An 18716-nucleotide genomic window follows, 5' to 3' on the forward strand; every position below is an offset into this window, starting at 1 on the left:
ATGGGATTACGCTTCGTGCATCACTATGGTACAAGAAGCAGAATAACTGTCCCCGCTCGTGAGTCGTGCGTCTGTACATCACCATTTCATGGGATCTGGAAACTCCATGATCCGAGATCATCAGCGCACAATACGGTGCGAGGAGCGAAATATTTGCTTTCCTAGTGTTTTGCTGATGTAACAAAAAAAGAAAACAAATGTAGCAACAGTATCAGTTATGTAGATGTCTGTATTGCTACATGATGGCTGCGCTAAGCAGCTGTAGGCTGGCACCGGAGACGCCATCCCTGCTGTGCACCAACCCAGCCATCTGCACGACATGTGCCAGGATCCATAGCAATGAGGACGGAAACCTGCAAGAAGGAGAAAGTTGCAAAGAAAATGCACAAAGTTAAAGGAATTTGGGGAACTTTCACGCTGATGATCTATCCTTCACATACAATGATCAGAGAAATAGCGGTTCTGCGCTGCCCGACACTGCAGGTCCTTAGGGCACAGGTGCCTGAGCCGGACCCCAGCTGTAAATATTAATATCTTATCCTAAGGGTAAACCATCAGCATCAAATCCAGGAAATACCCCAATTTCACAATCTACATTTCCTATCAGTAACCGGAGAACATGGAGGAAACGCCTGCACACGGGGAGAACATACAAACTCCTTGCAGATGTTTTTGGCAAAATTTATTTTTGCACTTTTGGTTTTACTAAAAAACTGTTTTTTTCAGCTCCTCGTTTCCCAGGCACATTGCTGGCTGCAGGAGGAGCTCTCCAAGTATCCGTTAGCGAGCTCGTTTTTACAGTTCGTTTGGAATACTTTTATCTGTCATTTGCTGAGCAACTCTCAACTAATTTATGATCAAATAAAAGATCAACTTTCTTGTGGTTCTAAATTAGTGAGAGAAGTAAAAAGCTTAATAAAATCAGAATACGCTCACTATCAGATTCTTAATTAACTCATTTTGCAAAGGTGTCAATGTCATTTAAACACAAAGAAAAAATCGCCAGCCTCACATATTTAATGGTATCATGGTATGTTTTTTTCTTTTATGGCAGGTGGTAATTTAAAAGGAACCTGTAAGTAAAAATTTCCCTAGGAATCCAGGGAAAAACATTTCCAATGATACCTATAGCGTCACTGTCCGCCGTTCTGTTGCCGCCGGTCTTCTTGATTGACAGCAGTGGCGACATTATGCAGCCGGGTCTCCGCTGTCAATCAAGAATCGGAGAAGTGAAGAGCAGCCGAGGACTGAAGTGCACAATACAGGCACCAGTCACTTACCAGCCCAACTTACATATGAACAAGAAATTCATTTCTTTGCAAAGAAGCCCTAGGAGGGTGAAGAAATAGGTATCATAAATGTCTCACCCTGCCCTATTCTGCGCTACCTCTGGTGTGCTGCCTAACACGCTCTGTACGAGATCGGCAGTCCGCCATCATAGACTGCAGTTCAGATTGTGCACATTGCGCTTGGTCTCAGTTACATTGTATCAGTGCAGGAAATCATCATTATAATGCACAGTAGATTATAGGCCACATCTGTCCACATGTGGAAGTCATCACTCAATGTCCACATTGGTTGTACTTCTATTCTAATCACTGACGACTTGCAGCCATTACTGAGACATCTTCCCAGACGCTGCAATCCCGACATTTAATATCCAGCTGAGCAGGAGAACAAGAATCTCCTAAATGGCTCCAACCACCTAGAGGCTTGATGTGCCCGGAGCAGCTTGTCTCCATAGGCCCTCCATAGACGGGCACTGGGCCAGGCGAAGCATTAGCTTAACCTTGTGAGGTTACATGGATCTTGTGAGGTTGCATGGATCTTGTGAGGTTACTTGGATCTTGTGAGGTTACATGGATCTGCTCTTGTGTCATAACTGACACTTTTACTCTCGGTCACATTATTCTAAAGAGGCGATTTCTAAAGGTTGTTAAGGAAACTGATACACCGAAGGGACAGAAATCCATGTGAGAAGAAATGACCCCCGGGGTCCTGTACGAGCCATGGCACAGCGTAGAGTCTGGTAAAATTAGGTCACCTCTGAAGGGTTAAATAACCTTAAATTATTTTATTGGCTTGGCAGCAGCTGCCTGGCGTTCCTTGCATTTACAGAAATAGTGAACAACTGTATAACGCATAAATTATTAGACGCGTATTGGTCTGATAATTTTGCCACCAGTTATCTGATCCGAAAGGTCACAGGTGGCATCCAAAGTAAATCCGCCCTATGTTACAATGTGTATAGGGGTCCAAATGAAGAGTGGGTCAAGACTGCGTGCAAAAGTGAACTATGGTTACTGACCAACACCTGGTCTCCATTCTGTATGTATGGTTACTGGTCAACACCTGGTCTCCATTCTGTGGGTATGGTTACTGGCCAACACGTGGTCTCCATTCTGTATGTATGATTACTGGCCAACACGTGGTCACCATTCTGTGTGTATGGTTACTGGTCAACACCTGGTCTCCATTCTGTGGGTATGGTTACTGGCCAACACATGGTCGCCCTTCTGTATGTATGGTTACTGGTCAACACCTGATCTCCATTCTGTGTGTATGGTTACTGGCCAACACCTGGTCGCCATTCTGTGTGTATGGTTACTGGCCAACACCTGGTCTCCATTCTGTGTGTATGGTTACTGGCCAACACTTGGTCGCCATTCTGTATGTATGGTTACTGGTCAACACCTGGTCTCCATTCTGTGTGTATGGTTACTGGCCAACACCTGGTCTCCATTCTGTGTCTATGGTTACTGGCCAACACCTGGTCTCCATTCTGTGTTTATGGTTACTGGCCAACACAGGGTCGCCATTCTGAGTGTATGGTTATTGGCCAACACCTGGTCGCCATTCTGAGTGCATGGTTACTGGCCAACACCTGGTCTCCATTCTGTGTGTATGATTACTGGCCAACACATGGTCACCATTCTGTGTGTATGGTTGCTGGCTAACTCCTGGTCACCATTCTGTGTGCATGGTTACTGGCCATCACCTGGTCACCATTCTGTGTGTATGGTTACTGGCCAACATCTGTTTTTTCTTCTGTGTGTGTATGGTTACTGGCCAACACGTGGTCACCATTCTGTGTGTATGGATATTGGCCAACACCTGGTCGCCATTCTGTGTGGATGGTTACTGGCCAACACCTGGTCACCATTCTGTGTGTATGGTCACTGTCCATCACCTGGTCGCCATTCTGTGTGCATGGTTACTGGTTAAAACCTAGTCTCCATTCTGTGTGTATGGTTACTGGCCAACATCTGGTCGCCATTCTGTGATCATGGTTACTGGCCAACACCTTGTCTCCATGCTGTGTGTATGGTTACTAGCCAACACCTGGTCTCCATTCTGTGTCTATGGTTACTGGCCAACACCTGGTCACCATTCTGTGTGTATGGTTACTGGCCAACAACTGGTCACCATTCTGTGTGTATGGTTACTGGCCAAAACCTGGTCACCATTCTGTGTGTATGGTTACTGGCCAAATCCTGGTCGCGATTCTGTGTGTATGGTTACTGGCCAAATCCTGGTCGCGATTCTGTGTGTATGGTTATTATCCATCACCTGGTCGCCATTCTGTGTGTATGGTTACTGGCCATCACCTGGTCACCATTCTTTGTGTATGGTTATTGGCCAACACCTGGTCTCCATTCTGTGTGTATGGTTACTGGTCATCGTCTGGTATCCATTCTGCGTGTATGGTTCCTGGCCAACACATGGTCACCATTCTGTGTGTATGGTTACTGGCCAACACCTGGTCACCATTCTGTGTGTTTGATTACTGGCCAACACCTTGTCGCCATTCTGCGTGTATGGTTCCTGGCCAACACCTGGTCACCATTCTGTGTGTATGATTACTGGACAACACCTGGTCACCATTCTGTGTGTATGGTTACTGGCCAACACCTGGTCTCCATTCTTTGTGTATGGTTATTTGCCAACACTTGGTCGCCATTCTGTGTGTATGATTACTGGCCAACACCTGGTCTCCATTCTGTGTGTATGGTTACTGGCCAACACCTAGTCGCCATTCTGTGTGTATGGTTACTGGCCAACACCTGGTCTCCATTCTTTGTGTATGGTTTTTGGCCACCACCTGGTCTCCATTCTTTGTGTATGGTTATTGGCCAACACCTGGTCTCCATTCTGTGTGTATGGTTACTGGTCATCATCTGGTCTCCATTCTGTGTGTTTTATTACTGGCCAACACCTGGTCTCTATTCTGTGTGTATGGTTACTGGTCGTCACCTGTTTTCCATTTTGTGTGTATGATTACTGACCAACACCTGGTCTCCATTCTTTGTATATGGTTACTGGCCAACACCTTGTCGCCATTCTGTTTGTATGATTACTGGCCAACACCTGGTCACCATTCTGTGTGTATGGTTACTGGCCATCACCTGGTCGCCATTCTGTGTGTAGGGTTACTTGCCAACACCTAGTCGCCATTCTGTTTGTATGATTACTGGCCAACACCTGGTCACCATTCTTTGTGTATGGTTATTGGTCATCACCTGGCCACCATTCTGTGTGTATGGTTACTGGTCACCACCTGGCCTCCATTCTGTGTGTATAATTATTGTCCAACACCTGGTCTCCATTCTGTGTGTATGGTTACTGGTCATCACCTGGTCTCCATTCTGTTTGTATGAATACTGTCCAACACCTGGTCGCCATTCTGTTTGTATGATTACTGTCCAACACCTGGTCGCTATTCTCTTTGAATGATTACTGTCCAACACCTGGTCGCCATTCTGTTTGTATGAATACTGTCCAACACCTGGTCGCCATTATGTTTGTATGATTACTGTCCATCATCTGGTAGCCATTCTGTTTGTATGATTACTGTCCAACACCTGGTCGCCATTCTGTTTGTATGTTTACTCTTCATATGGATGACTGCTGCTAAAACAGCGGAGAAGTTGATGAAGCATGATTGCATTCTGAGAACCTGCGCCCAATGCCTGTGCTGTCCACCATCGCTTGGATAGTGGACAGTGGTCGCCTTGTAATATTCGTGGTTGCTGCTTCCTCTACAAGCCGTTTTTGGCTGCTGTTTTTTTACAGTGATTTTTTGATGAAAAAACCCCTTTAAAGAGAATATGTCACCACATTTATGTTTTTTTGTGTAGTGATGACGAAGACTCTGACCCCAGTGTGCGATCACTTAAAACTAGAGATAAGCCAATTAATATGTAAGCACTGAAATTCATAGTAAATTTCCCCAAAAAAATTTGGCTTCACAAGAACCTGAATTCGAGCAGCTGCCATTAGTGCTGGATCCTATTAAGTCCTGGGAAAGTGTTAAAAGTGTTCCGCCACAACTCTGGACCTCCACACTGGCCTCCTTCTCATTGGTCACTCTGTTCTCTCACCGAGGTCAATCTGAGGTCTGTGATCGGCCTCCCAAGGTCACGGGAGATCAGGGCCAATTCTAATGTACAGTGGCCCCTCAGGTCTATTTGGTTTGGCCTTTGCACCGGTGTAGAGTGACAGGTCACCGAAGAAAGAGAAGATCATAGTTGGGGAGAAGGTGGCAGGAAAGATGTGTATAAAATTTTCTTGGCAAAACAGAGAGGATCATGATGTGCGGGCTGCGCTCACGGAAAGCATGAGACCCGGAGAGTATATGCAAGATTTTTTACTCACACCGACACGTTTCAATGTCAGATCGGCGCCTTTCTCAAGGTAAAAAAGCAATTGCTGCAGCTACGGCACCTCCGGATTCTCCAGATGTTGTGTCCTTACACAAGCCGTACAGGTGAGCGCAGCGATCACCCTCACCCATCTTGTTCCTTACGGTACTGCCCTAACTGCACATTTGTCCAATCCATATAATTCCTATAAGTTTTTTTTAACTTTTGTTAACCCCTTCCTTAACGATAATAGGAGCGATGGAGCTCCAGACCAAGAAAGATTGACAGTCATCTTGTGTTTGCTCCATTTTCTAATAATTGTGCCAATAGTTGTTGCTTCTCACCAAGCTGCTTGCCTATAGTCCTGTAGCCCATCCCAGCCTTGTGCAGGTCTACAATTTTGTCCCTTGTGCCCTTAGACCGCTCTTTGATCTTGGCCATGGTGGGGAGGTTGGAGTGCGATTGAGTGTGTGGACAGGTGTCTTTTATACAGATAACAAGTTCACACAGGTGCAATTAATCCAGGTAATGAGTGCAGAGTAAGAGGTTTCTTACAGAAAAACTAACAGGTCTGTGAGAGACAGAATTCTCGCTGGCTGGTCGGTGATCAAATACGTATTTAAGGCAATAAAATGCAAATTAATTATGTAACAATCATACAATGTGATTTTCTGGATTTTATTGTTAGATTCTGTCCCTCACAGGTGAAGTGTACCTACAATAAAAATTACAGATCTCTCCATTCTTTGTAGGTGGGAAAAATTGGCAGAGTATCAAATACTAATTTCCCCCCTGTACGTCTCCTAGATCCTTGTGTCCAGAAGTTGCCAATCAAGCTCTGAGCATACGCACAACAATCAGCCGACTGCAGCACTGAGTGAAAAAACTGAGCTACAATGTGGACATTTGCATTGTGTTTTGACTTTTTCCCTTCAATCAATCCATACAGTGAGTCGTCCTTTGTCTTCACGTTCTACATATTTATTACTGTAAGTTTCCTGTGCATAAAAACGCTCTGATGCCCAAAAATGTGTGGAAATCTCTTCATCCCTAATAAGATTAGGCGTTCTGCAAGCTACAACACACAACTGTGTTCCCATAACAACCGGAGAAAGTTCCGCTCTCACAAATAAAGAAAGTGTCGCTCCCATAGGGATAATTTTCAACAATGTGAAATGTAAAGGAAAGAAATACATATTATCTACATATAAAATTGGAAATGACATTGTGATATTTTCGGCTGGGTTGTGGCATTATCTGCTTAGCACGCTGCGCCGGTTGCGAAGTCTGATGCCGTCTCTGAAGTTCCAGATTGACTATTCACCAGAGCCACGGGGAAGGACTATTAGCCGGAAATTGATAGCACATTTAATGCCACTTCGTTTAGTTTCGGAGTAATAGGAAACTTCTTGCTTACATTATTTGCTTACTTAAGCAAGTAAGTAACCAATTAACAAGTCTGCACATTCCGATAAACAAATACTTTATGAACATTTCATAGAGACATAAAAGCAGCTTCCCGCCTCCGATAATGACCGGCGTATGCTGAGGATTTTGGCTCTCAGATCCCATGTTAACTTACTTCTGCAAACTTCCTGAGGATGACATCTTCCATTTTCTGTCCGCCAACTCCTCAGCTGCTTATATGCGATCTGTTTACATTCAGTAGAGACTGTCTGGATGAAGCTGCAGCTTAGGTCCGCCCTGGGACCCCTGCCTATCCTGAAAGTAGATACATTCAGTAGAGACGGTCCAGATGAAGCTGCAGCTGAGGTCCGCCCTAGGACACCCACCTATCCCGAAAGTAGATACATTCAGTAGAGACTGTCCAGATGAAGCTGCAGCTGAGGTCCACCCTAGGACACCCGCCTATCCCGAAAGTAGATACATTCAGTAGAGACTGTCTGGATGAAGCTGCAGCTGAGGTCCGCCCTAGGACGCCCGCCTATCCCGAAAGTAGATACATTCAGTAGAGACTGTCCAGATGAAGCTGCAGCTGAGGTCCGCCCTAGGACACCCGCCTATCCCGAAAGTAGATACATTCAGTAGAGACTGTCTGGATGAAGCTGCAGCTGAGGTCTGCCCTAAGACGCCCGCCTATCCCAAAAGTAGATACATTCAGTAGAGACTGTCTGGATGAAGCTGCAGCTGAGGTCTGCCCTAGGACGCCCGCCTATCCCAAAAGTAGATACATTCAGTAGAGACTGTCCGGATGGAGCTGAAGCTGAAGTCCACCCTAGAACGCCCGCCTATCCCGAAAGTAGATACATTCAGTAGAGACTGTCCGGATGAAGCTGCAGCTGAGGTCCGCCCTAGGACGCCGACCTATCCCAAAAGTAGACACATTCAGTAGAGACTGTCCGGATAAAGCCGAAGCTGAGCACTCCCCCCACCTCTTTATTCATCATCAATGGGACATGTGGGAGACAGCCGAGGGCAGCGCTTAGCCATGTTCAGCACTTCCGTAAGCAATTAAAATAAATTAAATTTCTATGTAACTTTTCTATGTCACTACATATATTTCAGAAACAATCCAGAAATCTCTGTGTGATAGTCAGAGTTGACTTCTTCAGAGATCTCAGAGCAAACGCATGACACTAAATGAAAAAAAGATAATAAGTGATGATCACAGGTCATCTTACAACCTTCCTGCACAGAGATCTCTGCACAGATCACAGAGCAAGCTCACAATGCTTCTCCATAGAAGATACTAGACGATGGTTGCAGATCACTTCACACCCCATAAATTGGTTTTTAATGCCATATATATGTAAGACGGGAAGCAACTTAAGACCACCCAGAAAAATTTAGATGCATAAAAGTATTATTTGGGAATTGTGAAGTTTTTAAAAACTTTGGATGACCCTTTTTGTTAGAAGAATCCCCTCATAATGAGCTGATTGCATACGTGCATGTTCCTGGGACCTCAAGTTGTAATTTTTCAGGAAACCAAGCAATAAATATTCTATGTTACTGCAGCATGCCTACTGGGGAGATGAAAAATTGCTTGGCTCTCTTTAAAATTAATGCACTGCGCATGTAATTGTCATTGGAACGACTGCAAAACAAAACAAATATATATATAAACTGAGTCACAATCTGATAAAACCACAATATGGGACAATTTTTCCCTGAATTATATCCGCACTTCATGTGAACTGCAGACATTCTGTTTAGTCTTGCCCAATGTCCTGTAAATAAATGCCTCCATGTCATGAGTTAATCTCTATCATGGTAGATGTCTGTTGTCTCCATGTCATGAGTTAATCTCTTTCATGGTAGATGTCAATTACCTCCATGTCATGAGTTAATCTCTATCATGGTAGGCATCGGTTGCCTCCATGTCTTTTGTTATTTCCATCACGGTAGATGTCAGCTGCCTCCCTGTCTTGACTTAATTTCTATAACGGTAGATGTCGGTTGCCTCACTGTCTTGAGTTCATCTCTATCATGGTAGACATTGGTTGCCTTCCATGTCTTGGGTTCATTTTTATCATGGTAGACATTGGTTGCCTTCCATGTCTTGAGTTAATCTCTATCATAGTAGATGTCGGTTGCATCCATGTCATGAGTTAATCTCTATCATGGTAGACATGTGTTGCCTTCCATGTCTTGAGTTAATCTCTATCATGGTAGATGTCAGTTGCCTCCATGTCATGATATCTCTAATTATACATTTTTTGCTTTAACAAAGGATCAATCAGGTTAGTATAATCTGAGCACTAATTTTAAATGTCCATCGGATAACACCCTATTTTGCGCTGATTTCTCCAAGAGTTTTATCATGAGTTAATCTCTCTCATGGTAGACATCGATTGCATTCATGTCATCAGATAATCTCTATCATGGTAGAAGTTGGTTGCTCTCCATGTCTTGCGTTAATATCATGGTAGACATCAGTTGACTCCATGTCTTGAGTTAATCTCTATCATGGTAGATGTTGGTTGCCCTCCATGTCTTGAGTTAATCTCTATTATGGTAGACGTCGGTTGCCTCCATGTCTTGAGTTAATCTCTATCTTGGTAGACATCAGTTGCCTTCATGTCTTGAGGTAATCTCCAGCATGGTAGACGTTAGTTGCCTCCATGTCATGAGTTAATTTCTATCATGGTAGATGTTGGTTGCCCTCCATGTCTTGAGTTAATCTCTATCATGGTCTACGTTAGTTGCCTCCATGTCATGAGTTAATCTCTATCATGGTAGATACCAGTTGCCTCCATGTCTTGAGTTCTTGTATTTTCATGGTCCACTTTGTATTTTTCCCCTGAGCAGCTGCAGCTCAAGGAAATATTCAAATCATAAAAAATCCTTCAATAACAACAGAGAGGCAGAAATATTTGTAATACTCGCATTTATTTTGCGTCTTGACACATACTTATTATAACTAGCCCTAATTACATAAAAGAAGATTTGGAAACTGTCAGGGAAAATGACACAGCATCTGGGCTCCACGATAAGGGAGATGAGCCGACAATGAGACGAACGTTGTAATACACACTCATATTGTTACCACTGAATATATTTAGTCTCAATCTGAATATCATTACTCGCCGGCGGCAGATGTGCTGCAGAGGAAAAAGCCACCAATCTCCTATTAATCTGCGACCACTAAGCACATGCTGGCACAGGACGCGGACACCTTGGTATTCAGAAAAGCCGCAGTAATAAAAAATACACATAAAACTTACAGAAGAGTCTTAATTACTTTTTTCAGGATTTCTAAGAAATAATTGTCTGTGTTTTGGTGATTTTTTTAACATCTGACCTGTGGGCATCATATTATTCAGCAGGACGAGCTGAGCAGAATAATATATAGGGTGTTGAGAAATTATTCTGTAAGCTGGTCTCATTCACGAGTATGTTTCCAGAGAAAGCTCTCAATCACTTACAAGAAACCGCCCACTGGACTCCTAAGCCTGAAATGAGTGTGAATTTACATTATTAAAGTTACAAGTGCTTTTCAATCTCTTGCTATGGAAGCATAGATGATTGCGCTCAACTGCTCCTGTGGAGTCATATGGGGCCTCGGGTCGGACTGCACGTTTGATGTCTATTGGACTGTTGGATAAATATCAATAATGGTGGACTTTTAAGCAAATCCGACGTGATTTAGTATCTGATCCTTTCTTCAAACAATCCTAAAAGTTTTACATAGTCTTGTAAGTTTCTATAACCATGATTTCCCTGTGAATTATGGAGTGCACATCATCACAGAGATAATTTACATTATTATCATAATTTTTAGAGATGAGTGAATCTTTTGAATTTCCAATTCTCCAGCTTTGCTGAATTTAAAAGCTTGATTTGCATTGAATTAAAAATATGGCAAAGCCTCACAACTTTCTGGAAAAGATGTAACACTCTGGGGTCTCCTATGACTGTATCCAACTAATCTCAAGCTCTAACACAATTATAGACGTAGTCCAAGTGATTTCCATATATTTGGGTGAACAGATGGTAGCTGTTCTTCACTTCTGTGCTGTCACGCACTGTGTGTAATGTTCAGTGTTTTATGGCTTTCTTTTCAAATCACTATTGCTGAGCAGTCACGTCCTCTCAATATCCGGATTCACCATAAAATGCATGCTGCTGCATTCCCTGCCCCAACTTGTATACAGGCTGTGATAGTCCCTCCTAAATGGCTGAACTATACATTATGTGATGGCTGCAAAGCATTGTGGGAAAGACTGCACGCCTGTCGGCCTTTTGCGGCTGATGCAATCGTATGTATTTTATAAAATGTCAGCGTGGGTTTTGATGATTTGCTTAATGCAAATCCCATATTGTTTAAATATTGCCAAATCCAGCAAATTCCCCAAACATTGACATAAACTTCACTTGCATCAATTGTATCTTTATATCTCTAATAATTACGTTTAGTTATTAAACCTTTTATTGCATCCTGCTAATTCTATACCAAGTTGTCAGTGCTAAGGGTGGCAAAATTAGTGGCGTCCATAGGGGGTCACCAATGGTAAAGCTGACCACAGAGGGTCCTGCTGCTGGAAAACCCGGCAATCAGAGGTAATCTCGGGGAACACCTGGCAGCATGAATTTTTGGCTGAAACCAAAACCGTATGACCATAGACCTCATCAAAGTTGAGCTGATTGTATGGTCACAAACCAGCATAAGATATATGATCCTTCTGGGACGACCATTCGGGCATCTATCGCCCCATCCCACCATGACTTGATAATGGCGTGACGATGAGCTGCCATCTTGGTACTCCTGGGAACCCATCCACAGGGTCAGCAGTTTATGTGATGTTTATTACTGAAGTATTGCAGTATATTATACAAGTGATCGAATGACCACAAGTCTCCCTAAGGGAGCTAAAAAATAAAGTGTCGAAAAAATCTAATTTCTTAAAATATAAAACTATTTAAGCTATTAGATAAACTCAATAAAAGGAAAAACTCGAAATGTCAGACCTTCCCCCAAAAATGCAATACAAAGATATCAAAATGCCAACAATTCCCCAACATGGCGCCAATATAAACTACAGCTCTTATATCGCCGTGCATGGCTCCGTTATGAAAAACGATTTTTTTCTTATAAAGTTCAGAATTTTTTTTAAAATCATTGTATAGCATCAGGAGAGGAAAATGCAGAAAAACAAACATTGTCATGAAAGGGTTAAAGAGACGACCATGGTCACCTAGGTGGCACATAACACACAGTACATGGAATTACCTCGCCGCTATTTTCTGCCTCTTAGTCACATCTGATTATATTATTCTTTCAAATGAGACAAATATATAAATGTTTCTGATTTCCCTGTTTTCCAGGCGTTCCACAGAGATGGGAATAAGTGCGGTGGGCTTATTGTTAATGATGAAATGACAGAGACGGTCGGCAGGATGGAGGCAAATTGCACATCACAGAGCGGCCTAATTCACTTGATGTAAAAATAACATGAAATCAGGCCCCAAACAGCCGCGTTCTGCGAAGAGAAAAGTTATGGTGACATCAAAAAGTGGCGCTTACTATAAAGTACTGCAAAACTAGAAACAAAATGTCTTTCTGTTATTGCGGAGAGTAAAAACTGCCTGGTTTCATCAATTTATCAGTAAATAAAAGAGCAAACATTAAAAATCAAAATAATAGATAAAAAGCAAAATTTATTACTGAGCTAAGTACTTGGATGTGAAAGTCGCCTGAGGACGTCACATGCAGGACCAGGCGTTCTCCTGCCACTCAGCCATTGCTTTATTCCTAGGGGAGCAGATTGATATTGAGCTTTCTTTACCATTTTTGATAATACAATATGTCTTTATTTTTCTTTTTGATTGTTGACATCCACCATAAATGTTTAGACCTAGCTTCAGATATGCAAAATCACCTGTGGTGTGTGTACATGAGGATTAACACTATTTCTAGGCAAGATATTATTTTTATCCTAGATTTTCACCAGTTTTTCAGGTTTGCAAGCTCTGTCACTAATTTCCAGTTTTCTCTATTCTAGTGGGTGAAATAAAACACTTACTAAAAGCAGCAGCAGAAGCAGCATGGAGGACATTATACAGCAAAACTGAGCAGTGTAACATTAAATCCAGCACTGGGGATGGGAGAAATATAAAAAGCCGCAAAATGGATGACGTTATTCAACAATGCTGAGCAGTGTAGCAGTGAATCCAGCTCTGGTGGAATAAAGACTTACTAGAAAGCAGCAGCATGGAGGACATTAGACAGCAATACTGAGCAGTGTAACATTAAATTCAGCACTGGGGATGGGATAAATATGAAAAGCCGCAAAATGAAGGATGCTATTTAACAATACTGAGCAGTGTAACAGTGAATCCAGCTATGGTGGGATAAAGACTTACTAGAAAGTAGCAGCATGGAGGACATTAGACAGCAATACTGAGCAGTGTAGCAGTGAATCCAGCTCTGGTGAAATAAATACTTACTAGAAAGCAGCAGCATTATATAGCTTTGGGCTGAAATAAAACAATTAATGGAAGAAGCAGCATTGATAAAAATATTCAGCAATACTGTTCATTATAGCAATAAATACAACGGTGAGTTAAACACTTACTAGAAAGCTGCATTGCCATTAGGTGTTTCTTTCTGCATCTCTCATTCAGATTCTTTCTTATTATTATTAAGTAGCTTTTTTTCTTCTTTCATTATGCATTCCCATAATTGCGTGAGTTTCCTCTGCTTTCTCCGATTTCATCCCACACTCACATGACATAGTGATAGGGAATCTAGATTGTGAGCCCCAATGGGGACAGTGATGATAATGTTTGTAAAGCACTGCGGAATTAATGGTGCTATATAAGTGAGTAAAATAAATAAATAAATGTATTCTTTTTTCTTCCCTTTCTACAGATTTCAATAGGCAGCTTGTAACCTGATACCTCAGTGAATCAGCGGTCTGTTATGTCTTCAGAAAGGCAGATTTTAGCTGTACAGTAGTTCAGAGTTAATGCTGAGGTTCTGTTGGCAGAGGAAAAGTATCGGCTCCTAAGGGGAGAAGGAGCATATTTCATGTTTGCGTGGGTTTCCTCCGGGTTCTCCGGTTTCCTCCCACATTCCAAAGACATATTGAAAGGGAATTTAGATTGTGAGCCCCATCGGGGACAGTGATGATAATGTATGCAACCTGTAAAGCGCTGCGGAATATGTTAGTGCTATATAAGCACAGCATAATAATAAATATTTCTGTACTAAGATGTATTACAAAGGGTTTTATATTAAATTGTACTGATAATTGTATTTATTTGTGCAAAATGTAACAGAATCCTCTGTAACTACTAAAGTCCAGGCAATGGCTGATGATCCCGGCGTTCTGTACATGGCTCCCCAGCCTTATACTGATACAGGAAAGATATATATCTTGGTACCGTGTTAGCCAGTAGATAGAAAAACGTTTAGAATAGAGAGTCCTCAGTGGTTGATACCTTTTAATGGCTAACTAAAAAGATGGTAACAAATTGCAAGCTTTCGAGACTACACAGGTCTCTTCATCAGGCATAGACTAATACAAATTCTGAAGAATCACATATTTATGCACAACATAGCACAGAAAAAAATGCTATGTTGTGCATAAATATGTGATTCTTCAGAATTTGTATTAGTCTATGCCTGATGAAGAGACCTGTGTAGTCTCGAAAGCTTGCAATTTGTTACCATCTTTTCAGTTAGCCATTAAAAGGTATCAACCACTGAGGACTCTCAATTCTAAACATTTTTCAGCCTTATACTGAACACTATTGTGCCCTATTGGCACTGAATGATAGCCCAGGGGCAGAATCCTAATACTGAAGGGGACCTCTTATTCAGGCGGACCCCCATGATGAATCCAAGTTATGTGCTTGGTTATTAGAGTGATTCCAGAATGTAGGAGAGCAAGTTGTGACTACGTGCAGATGAAGATTTTCTGAAGATTTTTGGAGTAGATTTACACTGCAAAAAATGCTTGAAGGACTCCTGTTTATTTCCTTGCTTGTTCTCATTGCTTTTCACATGGAGAGTTTTGAAAACACGCCTGGAGGAATAATAGAAAGTGCCACCTCTCCAATCTAGGCGCTGCCTAATGAAAGCTGCAAACAAAGCTTCAGGAGAAACTGTTCAGAACTTCATCAGAAAGAGAATAACACTCCCTCTAGAACAAGAATAACACTCCCTCTAGAACAAGAATAACACTCCCTCTAGAACAAGAATAACATTTCCCTCTAGAACAAGAATAACACTCCCTCTAGAAAAAGAATAACACTCCCTCTAGAACAATAATAAAATTTCCCTCTAGATCATGAATAACACTCCCTCTAGAACAAGAATAACACTCCCTCTAGAACAAGTATAACATTTCCCTCTAGATCAAGAATAACACTCCCTCTAGAACAAGAATAACCCTCCTTCTAGAACAAGAATAACACTCTCTGTAGAACAAGAATAACACTCCATCTAGAACAAGAATAACACTCCCTCTAGAATAAGAATAACATTTCCCTCTAGAACTAGAATAACACTCCCTCTAGAACAAGAATAACACTCCCTCTAGAACAAGAATAACATTTCCCTCTAGAACAAGAATAACACTCCCTCTAGAACAAGAATAACACTCCCTCTAGAACAAGAATAACATTTCCCTCTAGAACAAGAATAACACTCCCTCTAGAGCAAGAATAACACTCCCTCTAGATCAAGAATAACACTCCCTCTAGAACAAGAATAACATTTCCCTCTAGAACAAGAATAACATTTCCCTCTAGAACAAGAATAACACTCCCTCTAGAACAAGAATAACATTTACTTCTAGAACAAGAATAACACTGCCTCTAGAACAAGAATAACACTCCCTCTAGAACAAGAATAACATTTCCTTCTAAAACAAGAATAACACTCCCTGTAGAACAAGAATAACACTCCCTCTAGAATAAGAATAACATTTCCCTCTAGAACTAGAATAACACTCCCTCTAGAACAAGAATAACACTCCCTCTAGAACAAGAATAACATTTCCCTCTAAAACAAGAATAACACTCCCTCTAGAACAAGAATAACACTCCCTCTAGAACAAGAATAACATTTCCCTCTAGAACAAGAATAACACTCCCTCTAGAGCAAGAATAACACTCCCTCTAGATCAAGAATAACACTCCCTCTAGAACAAGAATAGCACTCCCTCTAGAGCAAGAATAACACTCTCTGTAGAACAAGAATAACACTCCCTCTAGAACAAGAATAACACTCTCTCTAGAACAAGAATAACACTCCCTCTAGAACAAGAATAACATTTCCCTCTAGAACAAGAATAACACTCCCTCTAGAGCAAGAATAACACTCCCTCTAGATCAAGAATAACACTCCCTCTAGAACAAGAATAGCACTCCCTCTAGAGCAAGAATAACACTCTCTGTAGAACAAGAATAACACTCCCTCTAGAACAAGAATAACATTTACCTCTAGAACAAGAATAACACTGCCTCTAGAACAAGAATAACACTCCCTCTAGAACAAGAATAACATTTCATTCTAGAACAAGAATAACACTCCCTGTAGAACAAGAATAACACTCCCTCTAGATCAAGAATAACAGTCCCTCTAGAATAAGAATAACATTTCCCTCTAGAACTAGAATAACACTCCCTCTAGAACAAGAATAACACTCCCTCTAGAACAAGAATAACATTTCCCTCTAGAACAAGAATAACATTTCCCTCTAGAACAAGAATAACACTCCCTCTAGAACAAGAATAACATTTCCTTCTAGAACAAGAATAACACTCCCTGTAGAACAAGAATAACACTCCCTCTAGAATAAGAATAACATTTCCCTCTAGAGCTAGAATAACACTGCCTCTAGAACAAGAATAACACTCCGTCTAGAACAAGAATAACATTTCCCTCTAAAACAAGAATAACACTCCCTCTAGAACAAGAATAACACTCCCTCTAGAACAAGAATAACATTTCCCTCTAGAACAAGAATAACACTCCCTCTAGAGCAAGAATAACACTCCCTCTAGAACAAGAATAACACTCCCTCTAGAACAAGAATAACATTTCCCTTTAGAACAAGAATAACACTCCCTCTAGAACAAGAATAACACTCCCTCTAGAACAAGAATAACAGTCCCTCTCCTCTTTCCAACAAAAGAAGCGTTTCCAGATACATTTTACATTGCTGTATCTGATGGCTCGGAGACCTCCGTGTGAACATAGCCTTACAATGCGGCGGTGCCGTGGTCTGAGAATGTCCATATATTCCCGGGCAGAGACGTTTATGACCCTGCGCTCAGTTGTCGCAGCCGCTCCTGCGTTATTTTACCTCTTTTCATTATTGTCTTTACATCATTGAATTGTTTTCAGTTCCATTTCCTATATTGACTTTTGCTGTTTGCAGATTTGTCATAAACACGTAATCTGCATTATGTTAATGGATGCAAATGAAGCAGGTAAATCAGCGGGAATCATTGAGCTCTCAAATCATCCGACAGATAAGTCAGTTCACAGGTTTGCTGATCTGTGACCCATTCAGCTGTTACAAAGTGGAAAGCCGAGGATCTAAATATATAATCCACTCCTCACACGTTGCAGGATTCTGCTCCTCTGCTCCTGGAAGTGGACACTCTTTATATGAAGAAGAAGGAAAAAAAAACAAAACCTCACAATAATGGTTTACCTCCAGGTGCCAGACATGGTCCTGAAGTCCCTAACACTAGATTATGGATGGCCCCGGAATTTGGTCCTTATCTTTTGCTGGTAACCTTGAGCCTTCAATCACCACCCATCTGGATGGTATGGACCAGTGATGTGACCGGCGCCGTGACTGCAGGAGCCGATTCATTAGTATGCACTGATATTATAATTGTATATATGGTTTGTCAAATGGATGTAAAAATTATAGTTATAGCAGGCTGTACCTACATATCTACAGAGGGAAACAAGGTGGTAGTACTATCTGTACCCACACTATATATGTGGAAACACATGGAAGCTGGACAATCTGCACCTAGATCGTTCACAGGACGGTACTGGAACACTGGACTATCTGTGCCTACATAATTCACAGGAAGATATAGGAAAGCAGTACTACATGTGTCTACACCACTTACAGGTAGAGACAGGGAGGCAGCACTATCTGTACCTATATCATTCACAATAAGGTACTGAGAGGTATCACTGTCTGTATTTGCATCATTTACCGGAAGATATAGAAGAGCAGTATTACTTATGTCTAAAACACATACAGATACATACAGGGAGTCAGCACTATCTGTACCTATATCATTTGAAGAAAGGTACTGGAAGGCAGTACTAAAAGTATCTATATCATTCACAGTAAGGCACTAATAGGCAGCAGTGTATGCATCTACATAATTTACAGGAAGATATAAAAGAACAGTGCTATTTGTGTCTATAACACTTACAAAGAGAGACAGGGAGGCAGCACTATCTGTACCTACATCATTTTAATTAAGGTACTGGGAGGCAGCACAAAACTATATAATTCACAGGAAGGTACTCGAAAGCAGCACTATATGCATCTGCATCATTCATAGGAAGATAAAGGAAAGCACAAATACTACTCGTGTCTACAGCACTAACAGGTAGAGACAGAG

General features: G+C 41.7%; 1 protein-coding gene across 3 annotated transcripts in view; it reads left to right on the forward strand.

Annotated features, from left to right (window-relative positions):
• The window catches only part of PCDH11X (protocadherin 11 X-linked), a 1508525-nt gene that overhangs the window by 940466 nt on the left and 549343 nt on the right, over nt 1-18716 (forward strand). The window contains exon 5 of one of the 3 annotated variants that reach the window (XM_077286503.1): nt 6450-7885. The exons of the other annotated variants lie outside the window; for them this stretch is intronic. Within the exon in view, the coding sequence (XP_077142618.1) occupies nt 6450-6635 (186 nt within the window). The 3' untranslated portion in view covers nt 6636-7885. Of the gene's footprint in view, nt 1-6449; nt 7886-18716 lie in introns of those variants that run through there. 3 annotated transcript variants of the gene reach the window in all.

The sequence above is a fragment of the Ranitomeya variabilis genome, chromosome 2, assembly GCF_051348905.1.
Source record: "Ranitomeya variabilis isolate aRanVar5 chromosome 2, aRanVar5.hap1, whole genome shotgun sequence".
NCBI lineage: Eukaryota > Metazoa > Chordata > Amphibia > Anura > Dendrobatidae > Ranitomeya > Ranitomeya variabilis.